At 39.5% G+C, this 18,189-nt stretch overlaps 1 protein-coding gene across 3 annotated transcripts; it reads left to right on the top strand.

Moving 5' to 3' along the window:
• Positions 1-2,485: 2,485 nt before the first annotated feature.
• On the top strand, positions 2,486-17,296 carry nt5c2a (5'-nucleotidase, cytosolic IIa). 3 transcript variants are annotated; one of them, XM_044137123.1, is made up of 19 exons: positions 2,486-2,802; positions 3,934-4,054; positions 6,646-6,678; positions 7,501-7,574; positions 7,894-8,011; positions 8,108-8,203; positions 8,852-8,943; positions 9,297-9,354; positions 9,716-9,809; positions 9,899-9,952; positions 10,040-10,123; positions 10,708-10,749; positions 10,863-10,970; positions 11,567-11,633; positions 12,325-12,495; positions 13,395-13,446; positions 13,645-13,705; positions 14,269-14,445; positions 15,851-17,296. In XM_044137123.1, the coding sequence occupies exons 2-19, from the start codon at positions 3,954-3,956 to the stop codon at positions 16,079-16,081; spliced, it is 1,713 nt and encodes a 570-aa protein (XP_043993058.1). In that variant the 5' UTR covers positions 2,486-2,802; positions 3,934-3,953; the 3' UTR covers positions 16,082-17,296. The 3 variants fall into 3 exon arrangements, with proteins under 3 accessions (XP_043993058.1, XP_043993059.1, XP_043993060.1); XM_044137124.1 differs by lacking the exon at positions 6,646-6,678; XM_044137125.1 differs by lacking the exon at positions 8,108-8,203.
• The last annotated feature ends 893 nt before the right edge of the window (positions 17,297-18,189 follow it).

The following is an 18,189-nucleotide window of genomic DNA, read 5'->3' as shown; positions in this document are numbered from 1 at the left end:
TACCGTCTATTAAACGAGTGCCCCCCGGATTAATTACACTCGCTGCAGCTGCGAAGTTACCGTATTAACCCGATACTTGCTGGAAAGTGCAACGTCTCCCCTTTCAGAAACCGTTGGAATTTTTCCACTTAGCGCTACGTGTGGCGGAATTAGGTACTGCAAATTTAGATGTGTCGCCGGCGACACGTCCGGTCTAGAAGGGTTATTAGCACAGCAGTCGTAAGCATAACTGTAAAATTAACTTTCAGATACCCATCAAAAATGGCAAAAAGGAAGGTGGACACTGAGAACCGGGGGTTTCAAACAAGGTGGGAGTCGGAGTCTATATGTTCACGGAGGTAGCTGGAAAACCTGTGTGTCTTCTGTGTGGAGAAAGTGTGGCGGTACTGAAAGAGTATAATCTGAGACGACATTATGAAATGAAACACGCGGACAAAAACAAGAATATGGACATGGAACAAAGGCTACAGAAGGCCGAGGAATTAAAACGAGGCCTCAAATCTCGACAGGCTATGTTCAAAAAAGCCAAATCACCACCAAACCTCCAAATGGAGCAAAATATGCGGCAGTAGATGCTGCGGAGTTTGCCCGTTTCCTCCCCGACACAATGCCCCAGCTGCGCATCCAGGCTGCTCAAACGTTGTCTATGTTTGGCAGCACATACCTGTGTGAACAACTGTTTTCTTTGATGAACCTGAACAAAACATTACACAGAAGTCGACTTACTGCTGAACACCTTCACTCAATTCTGATGATTTCCTCAGCTCAGAGCCTTACCCCGAACATTGATGAACTTGTGGAAAAGATGGGACACCACCAAGTATCACCCTCAACCTCAAACAAGTGAACATTACTGTGCAATCACATATTTAGAGTTTTTACTCAGTTCAAGTTTAAAAGTTAAAGTTTAATATTTGTTTTCACTGCATGTTACTTCTCCTTGATGAAAGTGTTGTTTTTGATTAATAGATTTTTGCACTTTATTTTATTGTATTTCAATCCAATTATATTTTAAAAATATTTCAGTTATGTCTGTTGAAAATTAAAGATTACTGACAGAGGCATAAGAAAATATTGCTTTATTTATCTGCTCATATTGGAATATATTTGTTAGGTTTTCAGTAGGTTCAATTAGGTTCACTAGACTATATGCGTCATTTAAAAAAATTTCAATGAACATTCGATCAGTCCGGCCCTCGGCTTGTAGCTAAATTTTTTATTTGGCCCTCCGTCCATTTGACTTTGACACCCCTGATCCAGAGGATCTGGCCTCTTGGCTATGGAGAAACGATTGCTTCCTGGAGGCGTGGCCTCTGTTGAAGCTTTAAATTTGAGCCAATTGCTAATTTTTCCTGTGACTTATGTGTTTTGGCAGTTTGATACTATGAAGTTGCCTACTGGAAGTTGCCTGCACTGTAAACTGTTATCCTTCACTGCGAAAATTGAAGTGCCAATACAAACCTGATGGCGGTTGATGTTAATTTAATGTTCGCAAGCGTGACCGACACGGACTGAACAACTTCCTTCACTTCCTCTGTAGCCATTGCTAAAACTACAGGGAGACTGCAATTCTAAAATGGTGTGGAAATTCAACTTCATCGTTCAGAACTTCTTCTGATTGGCCTGGTTGAAATTCTACTGGAGGAATCCAAGTAAAAGGGGCTTTAATCTTTGAGTTTGAGCTCTGTGTGTCCACAAATACATCTCGGCAAACTACAATTATCACAGATTTCTTGTTAGGTTAGCCAATTAAACTTCTCCTCTCCTAAGCTGGTGTGTTTGGACAAACCAGGACAGATTTCCAGGTCCTTATAGGCAGCAACCTCCATAAGGTCCAAACAGAATATAGCTGCAGTGTTGCGTGCTTTTAAAATTTTTAATGCTTCCTGTCTGCATATAAGTATTTTTGCTTATTCAAAATATTTCTAATACATTTGTTGTGAATACTTCACAATATAGGGGTTTAAAAAAATATTTTTTCCCAATTGCTCATTTCTGAGAGCTACTGGACCACTTTACCACACACATTACTAACGTACCTGTTGGAATAATAAATATTAACTTGATGAAATTATATATTCGACATACAATGTCAAGGCATCTCACAAAGCCATGGGTTAACATCTTAAAAATGTTTTTTTCCTGCATATGTGTAAAATTAATCACATTCTTCATTTCTTTCTTTGCAAAGTGCTCCACCAGAAGTAAATATGTGAACATTTTGGGTTATGTTGACAGATGCTTCCTTCCTCTGTCTGCTGCAATGTCTGACCTGTTGAAAGAGGATAAATAATTAGATGTGCCAGACATTTTGATTCCTAAATAAATGTCCTGAGGAGGAAGAAAACATGTATGTTTAAAAATATTTCTAATCAAAAAAATCTGCCTTGCCGAAATGAGGCCTACCTTTTAAAATTAAAATTAATACCGCTAATATCTTCTGCTTTCTTGATTTAGACAAGAAGGGACGACCGCTCCAAGATGGCCGCCGTATTTCCTATTGTTGTCCTCTTTCCTCCCGTACGGCAGATGGTAGTATGCTGAAACGACCGGTAGAGCAGGGGCTATTGGTTTAGATCGGCCAGAAAAACAATCTGCATGCTTTTCTGTACATCTACAGACTGATTAAAGTGCTGCTCTTATAGCTCAGTAATTCTCGGTGCTTTTATGACCGTCTCAGGCTCAAACAGTTGTGAATCAGAACGTCCTTCCGGATGATCCAATCACAGCGCAGACCTCTCGGAGTTTGCGACTACTGCGCACGCTCCTCCCACAGCCACTGTCCAAGTTAACGTAGAGACGGTAAGTGGTGTTTTTGGTCGAGTATTTCTTCATTTCTTTCCGTCTTAAAGAGCTTTATTGGAAGAAAATGTTTCACGTTGTTCTTCTGGCTCTGACTTCCTGTGCCAACGTTGAACGGCTGCTGTTTGACTGCTGGTTCCTCTCAGACACCTCCAGCTGTCTGCGAACCACAGTGTCGCAATGCGATTTTAAAATAACTAACACGGCTATGTTTGCACACAGTTTACTGCTCAGTTTACCTCAGCTTGTCGTACTTTCTAATATGTCCGGATTCTATAAAATAATTGTCTGGTTGTGACCTGGTTTTAGGTCAGAGGCAAATATAAAATATGACAACTGCAGCTGTGAGGCCACCTTCCTGCTTCTGCAGGAATGAAGATAGTAAGCAGCTTGGTTCATTGTGCTTTAAATATCTAATCATTAGTCAATAAGAACACTGCTATAAAGGCAGTTTGCTGCTCTGGAGCATGCAGGTGTATGTTAACGTTATACACCGGTAACTCGTGTGTAATCAGCATCTGCAAAACTATTGCAAACCAAATGATTCCACCTGAAGGAGCTCACCAACATGGGCCACTGCCCCTGTAGAACTGCTGGCCTCCAGGCTCAGAGTTGGGTTGCAAATAGTAAAATTTACTCACTTGCATTTACTTGAATAACTTTTTTTTTTCCTTTAAAATGTAGTTTTAGGAGTATTTTTACCACACTGTACATTTTGCTTTTACTTGACTCATTTTCTTATGAAGTATTGTTACTCTTGAGTAAAATTTCTGGATTCTCTAACCACTGTGAGTTTGAAAAACAAACATGTTTTAACCAAACATTCAAACTTTAATTAAGTTCTTTACTGAAAGAAACTGGAAAGTTACATACTGCAGCTTTGAAGCATGTATAATATTTGATGTATTTTTGTTCATTAGACGTTGTATTTACCTTTTTACAATGTGTACAATACTACTTCCAATACATAAAAAGAACAAAGATTATACTTCACAAGCAAACTTCCATTATTTTTTTTTGAAAAATTTCACAGAAAAATCTAGATTCAGGAACACTGTCGCAGTCTCAGACTCCTGTTTTTGTCCCTCGAAAACGATTCTGACTTTAATGAGCAAACCGTTTCACTTGCAGGAACATTTTTAACGTTAAAGATGACGACTTCGTGGAGTGACCGTCTGCAGAACTGTGCTGAACTCCCGGCCAATATGGACGGCGTTGCAATGAAGAAGTATCGACGCGAAGCTCACCACAGGTACAGTCACACCTGCATTTCAGTTCTTTACCCAGATATGGTCCTGGAGCAGTTATGACATCACAGTAGAGTTGTCAAAATAATCGATATCTTAACATATGTGATACTAGAAAAATGTATTGTCCAAAGCTACTTAGGTGCATCAAAATCAATATGAACTGAGCCCTTTATAATTATTTGTCTAAATTGTGGCACTTCTTTCAGCAGCAGTGCTGCAATAACAGACACTCAGTGCCTCCCCACAGCCACCAACCTGATCAAAACACAGACTCGCTGCAAGTCTTAAACCCTGAAACATCACAACGACATCTGGGAAAACCATGAGCGACCCTTTTCATATGAACAGCGTTGTTTGGAGATACTTGAATGCTACAAGCTAGTGCTATAACACTGATGTTTAAGATAGGACTCAGAATTGAATTAACCTGGTTGATATCTCCTGGTCTGAAACCAAAAACTCTGAGTATGACAGAGCGGTGTAGGTCGGTGAAGCAGTAATAAACCCTCTGGTCGACATAGGCTAATAATTCACAGGTCCAATATCACAAAAAAACCAAAAAATGTTTAAAATGGGTTTTACCAATTCCGACATTTGCACACAATGCACTTTGAACAGCATCGATAACTGTGTTCATGCCATTTGGACCTGCACACCTGTTCAACTCTTCTGGATATCAGCAACTGAAAAACTCTCTGCCCTTTTGGGTTGCAGAGTCCCAGAGTTTCATGTGATGATCACATTGAATTTGAACATTTTCCAGATAAATGCAAAGACCCACTTCTTGTTTCTCCAACTATTGCCAAGAAAATTATACTTCTCAATTGGAAATAATAAAAAAAAGCTCACTATTAACATCTGGACAAACCTTCTTATACATCTGGAAAGCATCACGTTTACGTAGAAAGATAATGTAGCCGTATCTACTAATATTTCCAACTCATTTTTGGAATCCCTCAAAATAGATGTGACACCTGGGGGTGATGCCGCGCACGTTCCAAAAATCTGAAATTAAAATATCTATTATGACTCAATAAAGTCTCTTTAATCTATAAATTTTTCAATGAAGTTTTTATTAACCAATTTATTAAATCACTGTTTCTCTGAATCAGCTTAACCTCACACACAAACACACACATTCACAGTATATTTTGCACTGAATCAAATAGATTTTTTTGTTTGTTTTTCGATAAATATTGAATATTATTATTGTAACTTTTTTTTTTACACTATTATTATTATAACTATTAATGATGTGAATACAAAATTTGCATTCAACTAAAGAGCTCCTCAGCTAATGCTACAGAGGCACGCTGTTCTTTCACCTAAAATGAATCAAACGTCTTAACACTTTGTGACCAGCACAATATGTCATGGTAACATGCCGATATCTGTTTCACTAATGCTACATGCTAATGGCAGCTCATTCATTTCAAGATGGGCGTAAATTTTTACCTTCAGTTTGGCAAATAGTGATGTGTTCTGCTCCCCTAGATGGGCTACCATGTTTGATGTGTGGCCTCCTCTGGCTGACGCTGTCCATAAACACATTTTGCATTTAGGGCAACTTTCTTCCAAATTGCTGTCTGTCTTGTTGTGGTAGCCGAAGTATTCACATATAGCGGACTTTATTTTTTTAGGCAGGATGGGCAGGGGGGTGAGAGGGGAACATGCAGAGCTAGTAATAATGGAGGGATGCACGGGTTAGGGGTCGCCATACTGCAGCTGCACCACACGGCTTGTGGTGCAGCTGCCTGAAGAAATAATTATGCACATCTTGGCGTATTTAAACTACATCCTTCCTCATTGCACAAATACACCAGAAAATCGCCTGCTCTACTTGTCTCCGTATGTCTGACTATTCTTTTCATTCTCATTTTTGACAGCGTCATTTGTGCACAGTGTGAGCATCGACTGCCGCCAGCTGTCTAGCTGGCTAAAATGTTGCATAAATAGCAAGTTCATTACAGTTGGTATATACTAGGCAAAAATTATTGCAGTCTATAAAAAAATAAAATAAATCGTCACAAACATTACAATAATATTGTGTTTGTGACATGTTGTGCTGCTGTACCTGCAGCACAGGTTTTTTTATGCTAAGGGTTCATACTTTTAATTGTGGAGTTCTGAAACATTTAGGTAAAGAAATTTGAAAAGACTAGTCAGACTTGAAGGAAAACTGGAAGTGATCGACTCCTGAGAGCCTTGCAAGTTCATCTTTAATGATTGCTATGCTTTCTAATCTTTTGCAGTGGATTTAGTGAAATTATTACAAAGAAAAAACATATACATGGAATCTTGCGAAAGAGGATATTTCCATTGTAACTGAGTAGCTTTGCCAATCTGAAATTAAGAATTTGTATTTACTTTTTTTTCTTTATAAAGAAACTGCTTCTACTCTTTTGAACTCAAAAGGCCTGTCAGAATGATCGCATATTAACATTATTTGAGTTGATGAGGATCATCTGGCAGAAACAAATCAATCTGTGTTGATTTGAACTTTCTGTATTTAACATTAGTGGCTTCAGGCATATCTAATCTCTCTGGTTTATGCATATTGTTACATGACTTACATGTATTTTCTATTACAAAGCTTTCCGAGGGATCTGGCTCATCCTGCAATGAGGTACGCATTCCTTTTGTTTTTGAAGCACACTGTGATGACTGGTATTATGATTTCCATGATATGACGTAACTCTTCATAGTGCTTTCATAAAGTGTCATCAGTACTGACACAACTCCCAGTAAGTGGTCCATGTGAGTGTTTTAGTTGTGAAATCTAAATGCTGTCACAGATTGTATGACTCTGGATGGCAATAGAAGAGGTGACTGTCTCAACAACAGACTTGTAGAAGATCTGCAGAACAGAACAGTCAGTGATAGGATGAGGGAGATGAATAGCTGTAACATTTATCCCCTTGTAGACGTCTTTATACCTCTGGAACTATAAAGTCCCAGTAAAATACATTTAAGTTTATGGGCATTGTGTGACAATGCGTCTAGGAGTGAACAGTTGCACCAGGCAGCACATGTAGCAGCTCTGACTTGGTGTCCCTGTTGCTCTGAACAGATGTATTCCATCCCACTTATGAAACAGCATGTCAAGTCATTTACATTTTTTCATCTCTCCATTTTGTTTTGATAAAAAGTGTCTCATGCTCCCTCTGGGTAAAGTGTGTCTTCATCATCCCAGTAACATCCTAATGTTTCCATGTAACAACTTGAAATTATTTGTATCTATCTGAATGTGTAGTGCATGTCTGTCCGTGCTTATAGGTGTGTTTTGGGAGAATTCTTTTATTTTTGCGATGGCCTGCTTTTGCCACTCACTGTGTCTCTTGATCAGTCATTTATCTAGGAGTCGCTTGGAGGGAATCAGAAAAGTGGACAACTAAAAAAAAAAAAAAAAAAATTGCTCTTAATTGTCACTGGATTCGTGTCATTGCAGAGTGTTTGTCAATCGAAGCTTGGCCATGGAAAAAATCAAGTGCTTTGGTTTTGACATGGATTATACTCTTGCTGGTGAGTACAGTGTAACCCTAATTTAAATCAAAAGTAATCTGAAGGTTTCTGAGAAAACAGCTTTGGGAAAAGTTCTGTAAATAAATCCTAATAACATCCCAGAATGCATTCTCTTTCTTTAATGGAAGAATTTGGTTTTGGTTCAAATTTTATTTCATCATTTGAATACTTCTATCTTTCCTCCATATTCAGTACTTTTAGGGAAATGGTTTATTATTTAAAAACGGAATTGAATTTTTTGTTAGGATTTTTATGTATTTTCAATATAGTATGAACTCTGTTATGCTGTGAAGATCATTCTGCCTCCCTTCCTGTGCAGTGTATAAATCTCCAGAGTACGAGTCACTGGGATTTGACTTGACCGTTGAGCGTCTGGTATCCATCGGTTACCCCCAAGAGTTGCTCAACTTTGTCTACGATCCCTCCTTCCCCACCAGGTGGGTTCCTCTCGGCGTCTTGTTTGGTTTTCTGACTCGGTCGTCGTTGCAGAGATTGAATTTCTTATCTTCACTCCTCTGTCTGCATCGTCTCAGAGGTCTGGTGTTTGACACCATGTTTGGCAACCTGCTAAAAGTGGATGCCTATGGGAACATTCTGGTGTGTGCACACGGGTTCAACTTCTTGAGGGGGTGAGCTTCACACGCTGACATCTCTCCTTATTCCACCTCATAGTGAGACACTGAGGTTCTAATCACAATCCTGTAGCAGACGGATTTGTTTAATGTCTCACTAGCAGGCTAGCACCAGTAGGCCTGTCACAATAACAAGTTTTTCTGGACGATAAATTGTTCGAGAAGTTATTGCGATAAGCAATAATATTCTTTTGAGACCATTCTTAAGTAATGTAGAGGTAATAGCAAAGTAATAATGCAAGAAGACATTCTAAAAGATTAGTCATTACTTTACATTGTAATGAACATTTAACACTGGAACTGGAAGACATTTTAAATATCAAACATAAACAAACAAAGCAATAACTAAAATGAATTTTGAAGTATTTGTAAGCAAAATTCTCCTTCAAAAAAGGATAAGTTGAGACCAAAGCACCAAACTGAAGACTTTTATCATCCAGGTTTTGGTAGAAAGAGAAAAAAAAAAAAAAGATAAACGATAAATCATGCCAATGGAAATTGTTGACTTTGTTTTAATGTATCATACGATTAATTGATTTATTAATTATTGTGACAGGCCTACGCACCAGCATGTAAATGTTCAGTCAAGCCCACACACTGAACGCCTGGATGAAAGCAGCTGACTTGTTGTTTCTGTTGATCCAGACCTGAGATCAGAGAGATGTATCCCAACAAATTCATCCAGCGTGGAGATACCGACCGCTTCTACATCCTGAACACACTCTTCAACCTGCCAGGTTAGTATAAGCTCCTTTTACATCTCCAACATGGCTGTTCACTCTAAAGACCTGGGTCTATTTGGGTGAAACTATCCAGAATTATTTCTTACTCTGTACCTGAGAATTTTAGGTGAAAATACAGTAATAGCTTCAGAATGGCTGATCAAATATTTGGAAAATGAAAAAAAAATATATATAATGATAATTAAAGCTGCCTCAAACAGTCAAACGACCCCCTGGTCTTCAACACCGCCACCCCAGTGCCATGGTCAATGTTCTCACGCCATCTCATGCCTGTCATGTATTTTGTGGCAAAGCAAATTTGATGTAATGCTGTATAATCAGACTGTTCATTTTGTTTTCCTCCACAGAAACATACCTCTTCGCTTGTTTGGTGGATTTCTTTACTAACTGTCCCAGATATGCAAGGTGCGCACACATGCTCTGTTTCAGTCCATGGAGGTGATTCCAAGGTTTTAGAGCTGACCAAGTAAAGGATTTCCAGTTTTCCTGTGTTTCCAGTTTTGCTTTCCTTTTTTCATTATTAGTTCCTTCAGAGGGCTCTTAGACTGAGCATAAATTGTAGCAAAAACAGCAACAAGACACCAGAACATAAGTTTTGAAAGATCTTTAAGCGAAATGGTCATCAAGACAAATTTTCAAAAATGACTAGAAAGGCTGACCGCTTCGAAGGACCTCCCCCAAACCCCACAAAAAATTTGTTGGTAGGATGTTGAGTAAATTACTGATTTCACTCATTGATGAAAATGCTCTGTGATCCTTTCTGTAGTTGTGAATCTGGCTTCAAAGACGGAGACCTCTTCATGTCATACAAGAGCATGTTCCAGGACGTGAGAGATGCTGTGGACTGGGTTCACTTCAAGGTAAACCCTGTTCCTGTTCCTCAATAACTCCTTGGCTTCAGCTTTCACTTTGTTCACTCTCTCTGCTGGCTCTCATCGGATTTTCACAGGGATCCTTGAAAGAGAAGACGGTTGAGAACCTGGAGAAGTATGTGGTAAAGGATGTAAGTGGTCTCCGCTTTCCATGACAGCTGGCATCTGACTGTAAAGAAATGTTGGGTTTGACTTGTGTTGTCGGTTTTTGTGGACAGCCGAAGCTCCCTCTGCTCCTCAGCCGCATGAACGAAGTGGCTAAAGTATTTCTGGCCACTAACAGTGATTATAAATACACTGAGGTAAGTTTGTTCTTCCTTCATGATTAACTTGTGTAGTTCTGTTATTTCTTATTTTTTCTGTGCACCTCCCACATTCAACATTCGATACGCATCAATTTCACTCACACTCCTGAAGAATTCAAGTCCACACTGATGATGTACTGATTGGCTGTGATTAAACTGTGAGGCCGATTGTGTTCAAAGTTGAGGAGTGAGTTTTGAATTTGTCCTGGGCTGATAGGTGAAGGTGAAGTCATAAAAACACCATGTTGTGTTTTTGTCTCGAACTCAAAGCAGGAACACACAGAGACCATTTATTAGAAATAAAAGCGTGACAAAACTCAATCTTTGAGTAATAAGTCTATGCAATATGCATTTTGGAACTGAATTGGTGAAATCAATCAACAGTGATGTTGTCACTTCAACAAGAGAAGCAGCTGTAAGCAGGCTGATGAGGCTCTGGTCCCAACATGATCCCTGCTAGCAGAATAACAGCAGGAGGAGTATTTTGGTTGTATCATCTGGGATCAATCTGCTCCGAGGTTTTTATTTATATGTATTCTGTTTTCATTGGTGTTGAAAAAATATCTCCTATCTTCTTGCAGAAAATCATGACCTACCTGTTTGACTTCTCTCATGGACCAAAGGTGCGTCGAGTTTATCGGGAACCTGAATAGAATCAGAATCGTGACCGTCGGGACATTTTGTTAAGACAAAGCATCGTGCAGAACTCTTCCTCATGCGTGTGCTGTCCCTGCAGCCGGGAACACCTCACCGGCCCTGGCAGTCCTACTTTGAGCTGATCCTGGTAGACGCACGCAAGCCGTTGTTCTTTGGGGAAGGTACAGTTCTGCGGCAGGTCGACACTGTAAGTGTGTGCTACGAGACAAACTTCAATGTTGTGGAACAAAATCATTTGTTGTTCAGACGGATTTGAAAATATTTTCTCCTTTTGCGTGTTAGCATTTGACAGAAAACTCAGCAGACTTGTAATAATACGCTGTAGCTCTGATCTCTTCCAGTCCCAATAAAGCCTCTGAATTCATTTCATCCAGAAACAAGAAAACAAGCCTAAGCATGCCTTCTCCAAGCAAAAAGTAATTTCCTAATGGCCAAAGCAGTCACCTGATTTAGATCCAGCTGAGCATGACTTCTTTGTCCTGAAGAGGAACTCTAAAGGGACAAATAAATAGTAGCTGAAGATGGATGCAGATCATCCTCACCACTGAGGACCATGAACCAGACTTTCAAGTCGTGATTCTGTGTAGGGAAACTACAAAGCAGAGTTAGCTTTAATTTACGCCCGCCACCTTTCCCCAAACATGACGGCGTCCTGAAATGAGAGGGGCCGTATGCAAACTAATCATGTCTAAATTAGGTTCAGTCATCATAGCGGGAAGGTAAAACCAGACGTTGACCGTCGTGTTCTTTGAAAGTGTGTGACGAAGCTGTGGATTGTTTCAGACCACGGGTCGACTGAAGATCGGCACATACACCGGACCGCTCCAGCATGGCATCGTGTACTCTGGAGGTAAATGTTCCAGTGGGTATGCCCAGGCAAATATTTGGAAGTGATCCCCTCAGTAATCATTGAATAAAAGGAAAAAAGTCATCGGCGCCTTTTGCAAAAATATTTAAGCCTTTGGTCAATTTGTCTCGTCACAAACCAACTTTCATCTGTTTTATTGGGATTTCATAAGAAAGACCAACATTCATAGTAGTGCATTATTGTTAAGTTGAAGGAATGTGGCACAGTTTTCAAACTGCTGTACTTATAAAACTCACTAAATTATGCATTTTTATTAAATTCTTCAATTAGACCTTTTCCACCAAATAAATTCCAGATCTTAATCATGACTAATTCCAGTGCCAGTTCTTCACTGGTACTAGTAAAGAACCTGTTTGTTTTTCCAACACCAAAGAGCAAAGTCAAGAGACATGTAATTCTAAACATGTAATTCAGACTTCCCATCTGTTGGTTGGTTTTTTTGGGGGGGGTTTTTTGGTTTTATTTTGTGTTTTTGTTTTTGCTGTGCTCCTGTAAATGTGAAAAATGAATAGCAGTCATTATCCCAATATCCACATATATGTTGCATTGCAGTCACACTCCCATGTTGTGGCTGTATGGACAGTCTTAAGAAGCTCTGGATCTGCTGTTCCTTAGAGAGCAGCAGGAGGTTTTCTCTCAGACCTTCTAATACTCCCTTCACTTTCTCTGTCAGGATCCTCAGACATCGTTTGCGACTTGCTGGGTGCTAAAGGAAAGGACATCATCTACATTGGAGACCACATTTTTGGAGACATTCTCAAGTCCAAGAAGCGCCAGGGCTGGAGAACGTTCCTGGTCATACCTGAGCTGGCCCAGGAGCTTCATGTGTGGACTGACAAGAGCGGTGAGTCGCTGTCAGTTTTTAGGTCATATGTCATGGAAAAAGGACAAAGCTGAACAGTCAGTAACATACACACATAGACAAAATTGCTGGTACCCCTCAGTTAATGAAAGAAAACCCCACAATGGTCACAGAAATAACTTGAATCTAATAAAGGCAATAATGAATAAAAATTCAATGAAAATGAACAAATGGTAGCCAGACATTGCTTTTCATTCATGCTTCAAAAGAATGATAAAAAAACTTCAATGATTTTATTTTTAAAATACATATATATGTATAAATGTGTCAGTCAGCATTTTTTATAACTGCTGAAGGTAACATAGTTACTTGATTGCGCTGTAAAATGACACCGTGTGGATGGAAAATGTTGTACTGCCCCTTTAGTGTGTCAAGCTGGCTCCAGAATAATAAATCTGAACGGGGGCCACACATCCGTTTTCATGAGTTTCTTTGTAAAGCGGTAACATTTCAAGATTGTGGTTCAAATATTAACGCGTAGCCTGACATACGTGATCAAAACGAAGCTCAGATTTGCTTGTTTCATACCGTTAAGTAATTATTACTCACCTTCTTTTTGCAAGTGCAAAATACATATATATGTATATATGTGTCAGTAGTGACAGAATACATGGCTGGTCAAATATTTGGAAGATTACAAAAGTATAATAGTAATAATAATAATAATAAAACAGAAGATACGAGAAGAACCTCGTAATTGTAGCATATTAAAACGATAACATTGAAAAGCTGCCACAGATTATATTTGCTGCTCTTCCACAAAATGTTCAGGCAAAATGATGTCTGTGTGGGAGAGATGAGCACAGTTTCATCCACAGCTTTGTAGTTAAACATTGTTTAATTGTCAGTAAGCTGACTCATCGTTGTCGTTTTCTCTCCAGCCATGTTTGAGGAACTTCAGTCACTTGACTGCTTTCTCGCAGATCTTTACAAGTAAGGTCCTGTTTTGTTTTTTTCTTTTAATATATGCGATTCTTACAACATATCCTTTGACACATACTTATGAAGCTGCAGGATGTGCTTTTCTTCTGTTATACTTCAACTATTGACAAAGAAGCATGATCATGACATGATCATGCAGAACCCTTACTTTAACTAGACAGGTGAACCCTCCCATGTTTATATCCTCAGGCATTTGGACAGCAGTAGCAATGAAAGACCTGACATCAGCTCACTGCAGAGGCGCATCAAGGTAATACCTTATGAAAGACAACCACAAAAAATAAAAATATGAACAAAAGTCTAAAAAAATGAACATATTACAACTAACTTAACAGAGCAACTCGAACAGGCTGCCACCATGAGCACCACTATTCTAGAAATAGAAATAGAATTTAAACCATGTGGTTTTTGTTATCAACCAACACAGTCAACTTTATTCAAATTGGTTTAAAAAGTTTTCAGTCTATGGAAACCCAGTAGATTGACTTGCAGCACTCATTTTCCACTGCAAATAAATATTTTCTCGACATGCTGCAGCTGCCATTTTTATAGAAATCAACTGATATGTGAAGTTTTTCTGGATTTCTTTGCTTTCGTGATCACAACCTCCGGTTTGATGCCGCATGCGCAGCATCCGGAAGGTATTTGCAACTTTGGTAGAATTTGTTGAGGAAAGAGATTCATTTAATACGTTTTTTAAATAAAGCTGCAGCATACCGAAATGTGTAAAAAAAAAATAAAGCACTGTGAATACTTTGCATGCTGTCTTATGCTAATTGTGACCATTCTCTTTGGTCAACATGTTGTCTACAGAAAGTAACCCATGACATGGACATGTGCTACGGCATGATGGGAAGTCTATTTCGCAGTGGATCCCGGCAGACACTGTTTGCCTCCCAGGTGATGCGCTACGCCGACCTGTACGCGGCCTCCTTCATCAACCTGCTCTACTACCCCTTCAGCTATCTGTTCAGGGCTGCACATGTACTGGTGAGTTTATTAATCCTCCATTTTAGATCTGAACTTCCCAGTGTTTACATCTGGCTAATTGTAGAGCTATTTGGTCATTTTTTATATCCCTTGCGGCTTATCCAGCAATACTATCAAGTAGTTACTTCAATTGGCTCCTGCTAGCAGAGATGCCTTCACATGTTTTAGATGAGAGCGAGGCGCTAAAGCTAATGGAGTTGTGTTGGAGATGTCAGCACAGAGACAGGATTATGTGCTAACTGTGGTCTACTGGTTTAAGTAGACATTTCCGGGTTTAATAATACTATGATAATACTACTATAATATAATAATACCTTCTGATGGAAGGCCAATAGTGTGGGCATGTTTTGCACTAACTGGAGCCTGAACTGCTCTGCATATTTATTCATATACAGATCAGTCCAGCTCTGTATATCCATACTGATGTATAACTATTATACTACACAAGGTTTAACCCAGAAAACTTGCTAAGCCCAGTGGTTGGGCCCTAGGACTGTCATCCAGCGACCCGTTGGGTTTTTGAGTTAAAAAATGTTTAAGGTTGACAGGAAATTTGAAAATATCACTTGATAATTATGTGTTATTGAAAGATTGGAAGCTTAATACATGAACACTAACTATAAAAACTTTAAAAAATGCAAACAATTACAAAAAAAACCCCTTAAATAATCAATGGTTAGCCTGGTGGGGACACAAGTCAAGTCTAGTGACCCGCCAGGCTTATAATACACTGCTATGATATAGTATAGTATTATACTATAATACAATAATATAGTATTGTACTATACTATAATATAAAGCTATGTATTATATATAGTACTTCATATATTATAATAACACTAATCCCTAACCTGTATAATAAATGGCCCTGTCCAAGTCCAGACCGAAACCAGATTGAACAGATACCCAGTACAGTATAACCCTTTCATTCAGTTGACTGAGAGGTTGCCAGGCGACGGTACTTTTTTTCTTCCAAATGTCAGCAGAAAATTATTTGCAAGCAAGCAGCGAGGTTTCCAAGCGGAGATTTGATCCGAGTAGAGACGAGTTTTGAACTTGAGGAGAAAAGTTTGAGAGAGGACAGCGAATATTTGACAGAGAGCAGAAGTTTTGAGTACAACCATTGCAGGTTTTGAGAAGAAAGACATGAAATCCTGTCCTCAGACTGAAAATGTGTGCTCTAGAATGATGGCAGAAAACTCCCCCATAGATATGGATGAAAATCAGGAAACTGGGCAGAAACATATTTCTGCAATCCTCAATGAATTAAAGGCCATTTGCCAATTTCCGGCACTCCACTATGGAATGGAGTCTGCAAGAGTTACACGCCAATGAGAGCCTTTAATGCCAAAACACACTGGATACGTTTGGATGACGAGCTCTGCTTCCGTGTCTCGTTGTCCAGATGCCTCACGAGTCCACGGTGGAGCACTCACACGTCAACCTGATAGACACGGAGTCGCCGCTCGCCACCCGCAACCGCCGAGACTTTGACGTCAAAGAAATAGAGATCAAGCGGCACCAGCTCACTCGATCCATCAGCGAGATCCAGCCGCCTCACCTGTTCCCACAGGCTCCACAGGAGATCACCCACTGCCACGACGAGGATGACGACGAGGAGGAGGAGGAGGAGTGAAAGGAAGCAGATAGATGAGCTTCCTTTCAGCCTTATCTCTGTTGCACATTTTATTGGATTGTTCAAAGTGTAATGTTTGTGTCCAACTTTCAAGCAGCTGATGGATATTACACTTTAGAAAATCTCGTCCAGGTTTGCTGGTTTGGCCAGGATTATGAAGCCAGTTTGGATCTAGTTGTTCTTAGCAAAGGATTCAGGCATGAACAGATATAGTGAATAGAAAAACTGATTTGACTGAATTATACTGTACGTGTGCGTGTGTGTGTGTGTGTGTGTGGGTCCTGCTGGTTTCTGCCCAGCCATCAGCTTCTCCACTCAGTCGGAGCTCTTTTTCTTTCTGCCATTTTGCTCTTTTGCTTTTGTTTTCCTGCAGCTTTCGGTCTGTACATGAAGGCAAAGAAGAAGCTTTTATACTTTGTGCTCATTTAAATATGTGGCAGATTTACAAATTGTGTTATGTGAAAGGCAGACCAATCAACCACACCATTAAAACCATAGCAACTGCTGGGCTGTCAGATAAATGCTGGTGATGGATATCTTTATCAGTCTGAGGGTTTTTATCTTGTGGGCGGTTAGTGTAACAAAAACATTTGTGTAAAAAATATATAAAAAACCCAAAAACTATCTGTACTTGTAAAAGCTCCAAGCAGAGACCTGAGCAGCTTTGAGCCAGTTGTTAAATGGTTAAACGACAGAACATGTTAGCACCTCCCACTTCCTGACAGGCTGCTGCTGTTACCACATCTCACACCAGATCAGATGGTCAGGATGTGGTCAGATTGTGCAGCTGTTCAGAGAAACCTGTAAACATCTTCAACTAATTCTGCAGAGGTACTGTAGGTTTTACTGCATGGACTGGTGGATTATTCAATATTCTAGCTCTGGTTAATTGACACTTAGGTCGATTTAATAAGTTGGTCTAAATACCCTTCAGTTAACCAAAGATTTACTCGTCAGACTAATCTGAACTTTGTAGGTCAAATTTTAGTTTTCCTTTTTTAACTGATTTGGGTCTGTTCCTCATCTAGGTCCACAGTCCGACAACAACACAGACCAGCCTTCGGAGGTGTTTTTATTTATTTTTTTGTCTTCCTGCTTTGAGAAGTTATTAGAGGAAGAGAGACCACAGCATTCCTTCCTCTAACTTTCTTCATGTACACCTTCCTGTTTAGAAAATGGCTCACATTGAGTGTTCAAATAAAGTCTTCATAATCATTGTGTTATCATCCTGATTTTGTTCTACTCCTAGTCGACATGATGCGTTTACTTCTTTATAAATAACTTTTTTTAAAACAACCTCACATCACCTCTGTTGTCTGCATGATTTAAGCATTTGGATTGTTTCTCTTAAAAATCCAATCTTTATGTGAATTTGATTTTTTTTTTGTTGTTGTTGGTTCCGGTGTAAAAATATTGAACTGTTATCAGAATGTTTGGATATTAGACTGTAAAACAAAGAATAGGAAATCCTGCAACCATTAATAGCTGAAATGATATGACAATTAAGCTATTAATTATTTTGGCCAATAAAGACCAAATTAACTCCGACACTTCGGAGCATTTGTTCCTTCAGTCAGGAGGATGACATGAACCAGGTCAGTCTGACTGATGACCTGTGATGCGTGTCATTCTGAATCCTGCAGTAACACCACATAATCCTGTATTTGTGCTATAATAGACATGTTTGCTTCAATGTTGATTTTCCTTATGTTGGACTTGACCTGTTACTTGACTTAATACTGTCAATGGGTGAAAAGGGTGGACGTCTTGTTGCCCCAAAGTGTCTCTGTGGGCCCCAGTGTCATCACTGATGCCGCCGTGGCTGCAGACGTGGTTCACATGCTGGAACCAGACGGTGAACGGTGAACCGTTTATCTTCAGCCGCATTGGTTATTGCAACAGCGTCTTCACAGGTCTGTCCAACAAATCAATCAAACAGCTGATCCAGGATGCTGCTGCTCGTGTTCTGACTAAAACCAGGAAGATAGAGCACATAACACCAGTTTTAAAGTCCCTCCACTGGCTCCCTGTCACTCAAAGAATAGACTTTAAAATACTGTTAGTTTATAAATCACTGACTGGTTTAGCACCACAATACTTTAAAGATT

The sequence above is a fragment of the Gambusia affinis genome, linkage group LG13, assembly GCF_019740435.1.
Source record: "Gambusia affinis linkage group LG13, SWU_Gaff_1.0, whole genome shotgun sequence".
Lineage (NCBI taxonomy): Eukaryota > Metazoa > Chordata > Actinopteri > Cyprinodontiformes > Poeciliidae > Gambusia > Gambusia affinis.
The sequence above is the reverse complement of the archived record's forward strand: the minus strand, read 5'-3'. Positions and strand labels throughout refer to the sequence as shown.

Excerpts from the sequence above, each read along its gene's own strand:
- nt5c2a (XM_044137123.1), top strand. The coding sequence starts at position 3,954 with ATGACGACTTCGTGGAGTGACCGTCTGCAGAACTGTGCTGAACTCCCG. Across the intron at positions 8,012-8,107 it reads GATCCCTCCTTCCCCACCAG|AGGTCTGGTGTTTGACACCA; the intron begins GTGGGTTCCTCT and ends GCATCGTCTCAG. Across the intron at positions 14,446-15,850 it reads TCAGGGCTGCACATGTACTG|ATGCCTCACGAGTCCACGGT; the intron begins GTGAGTTTATTA and ends CTCGTTGTCCAG.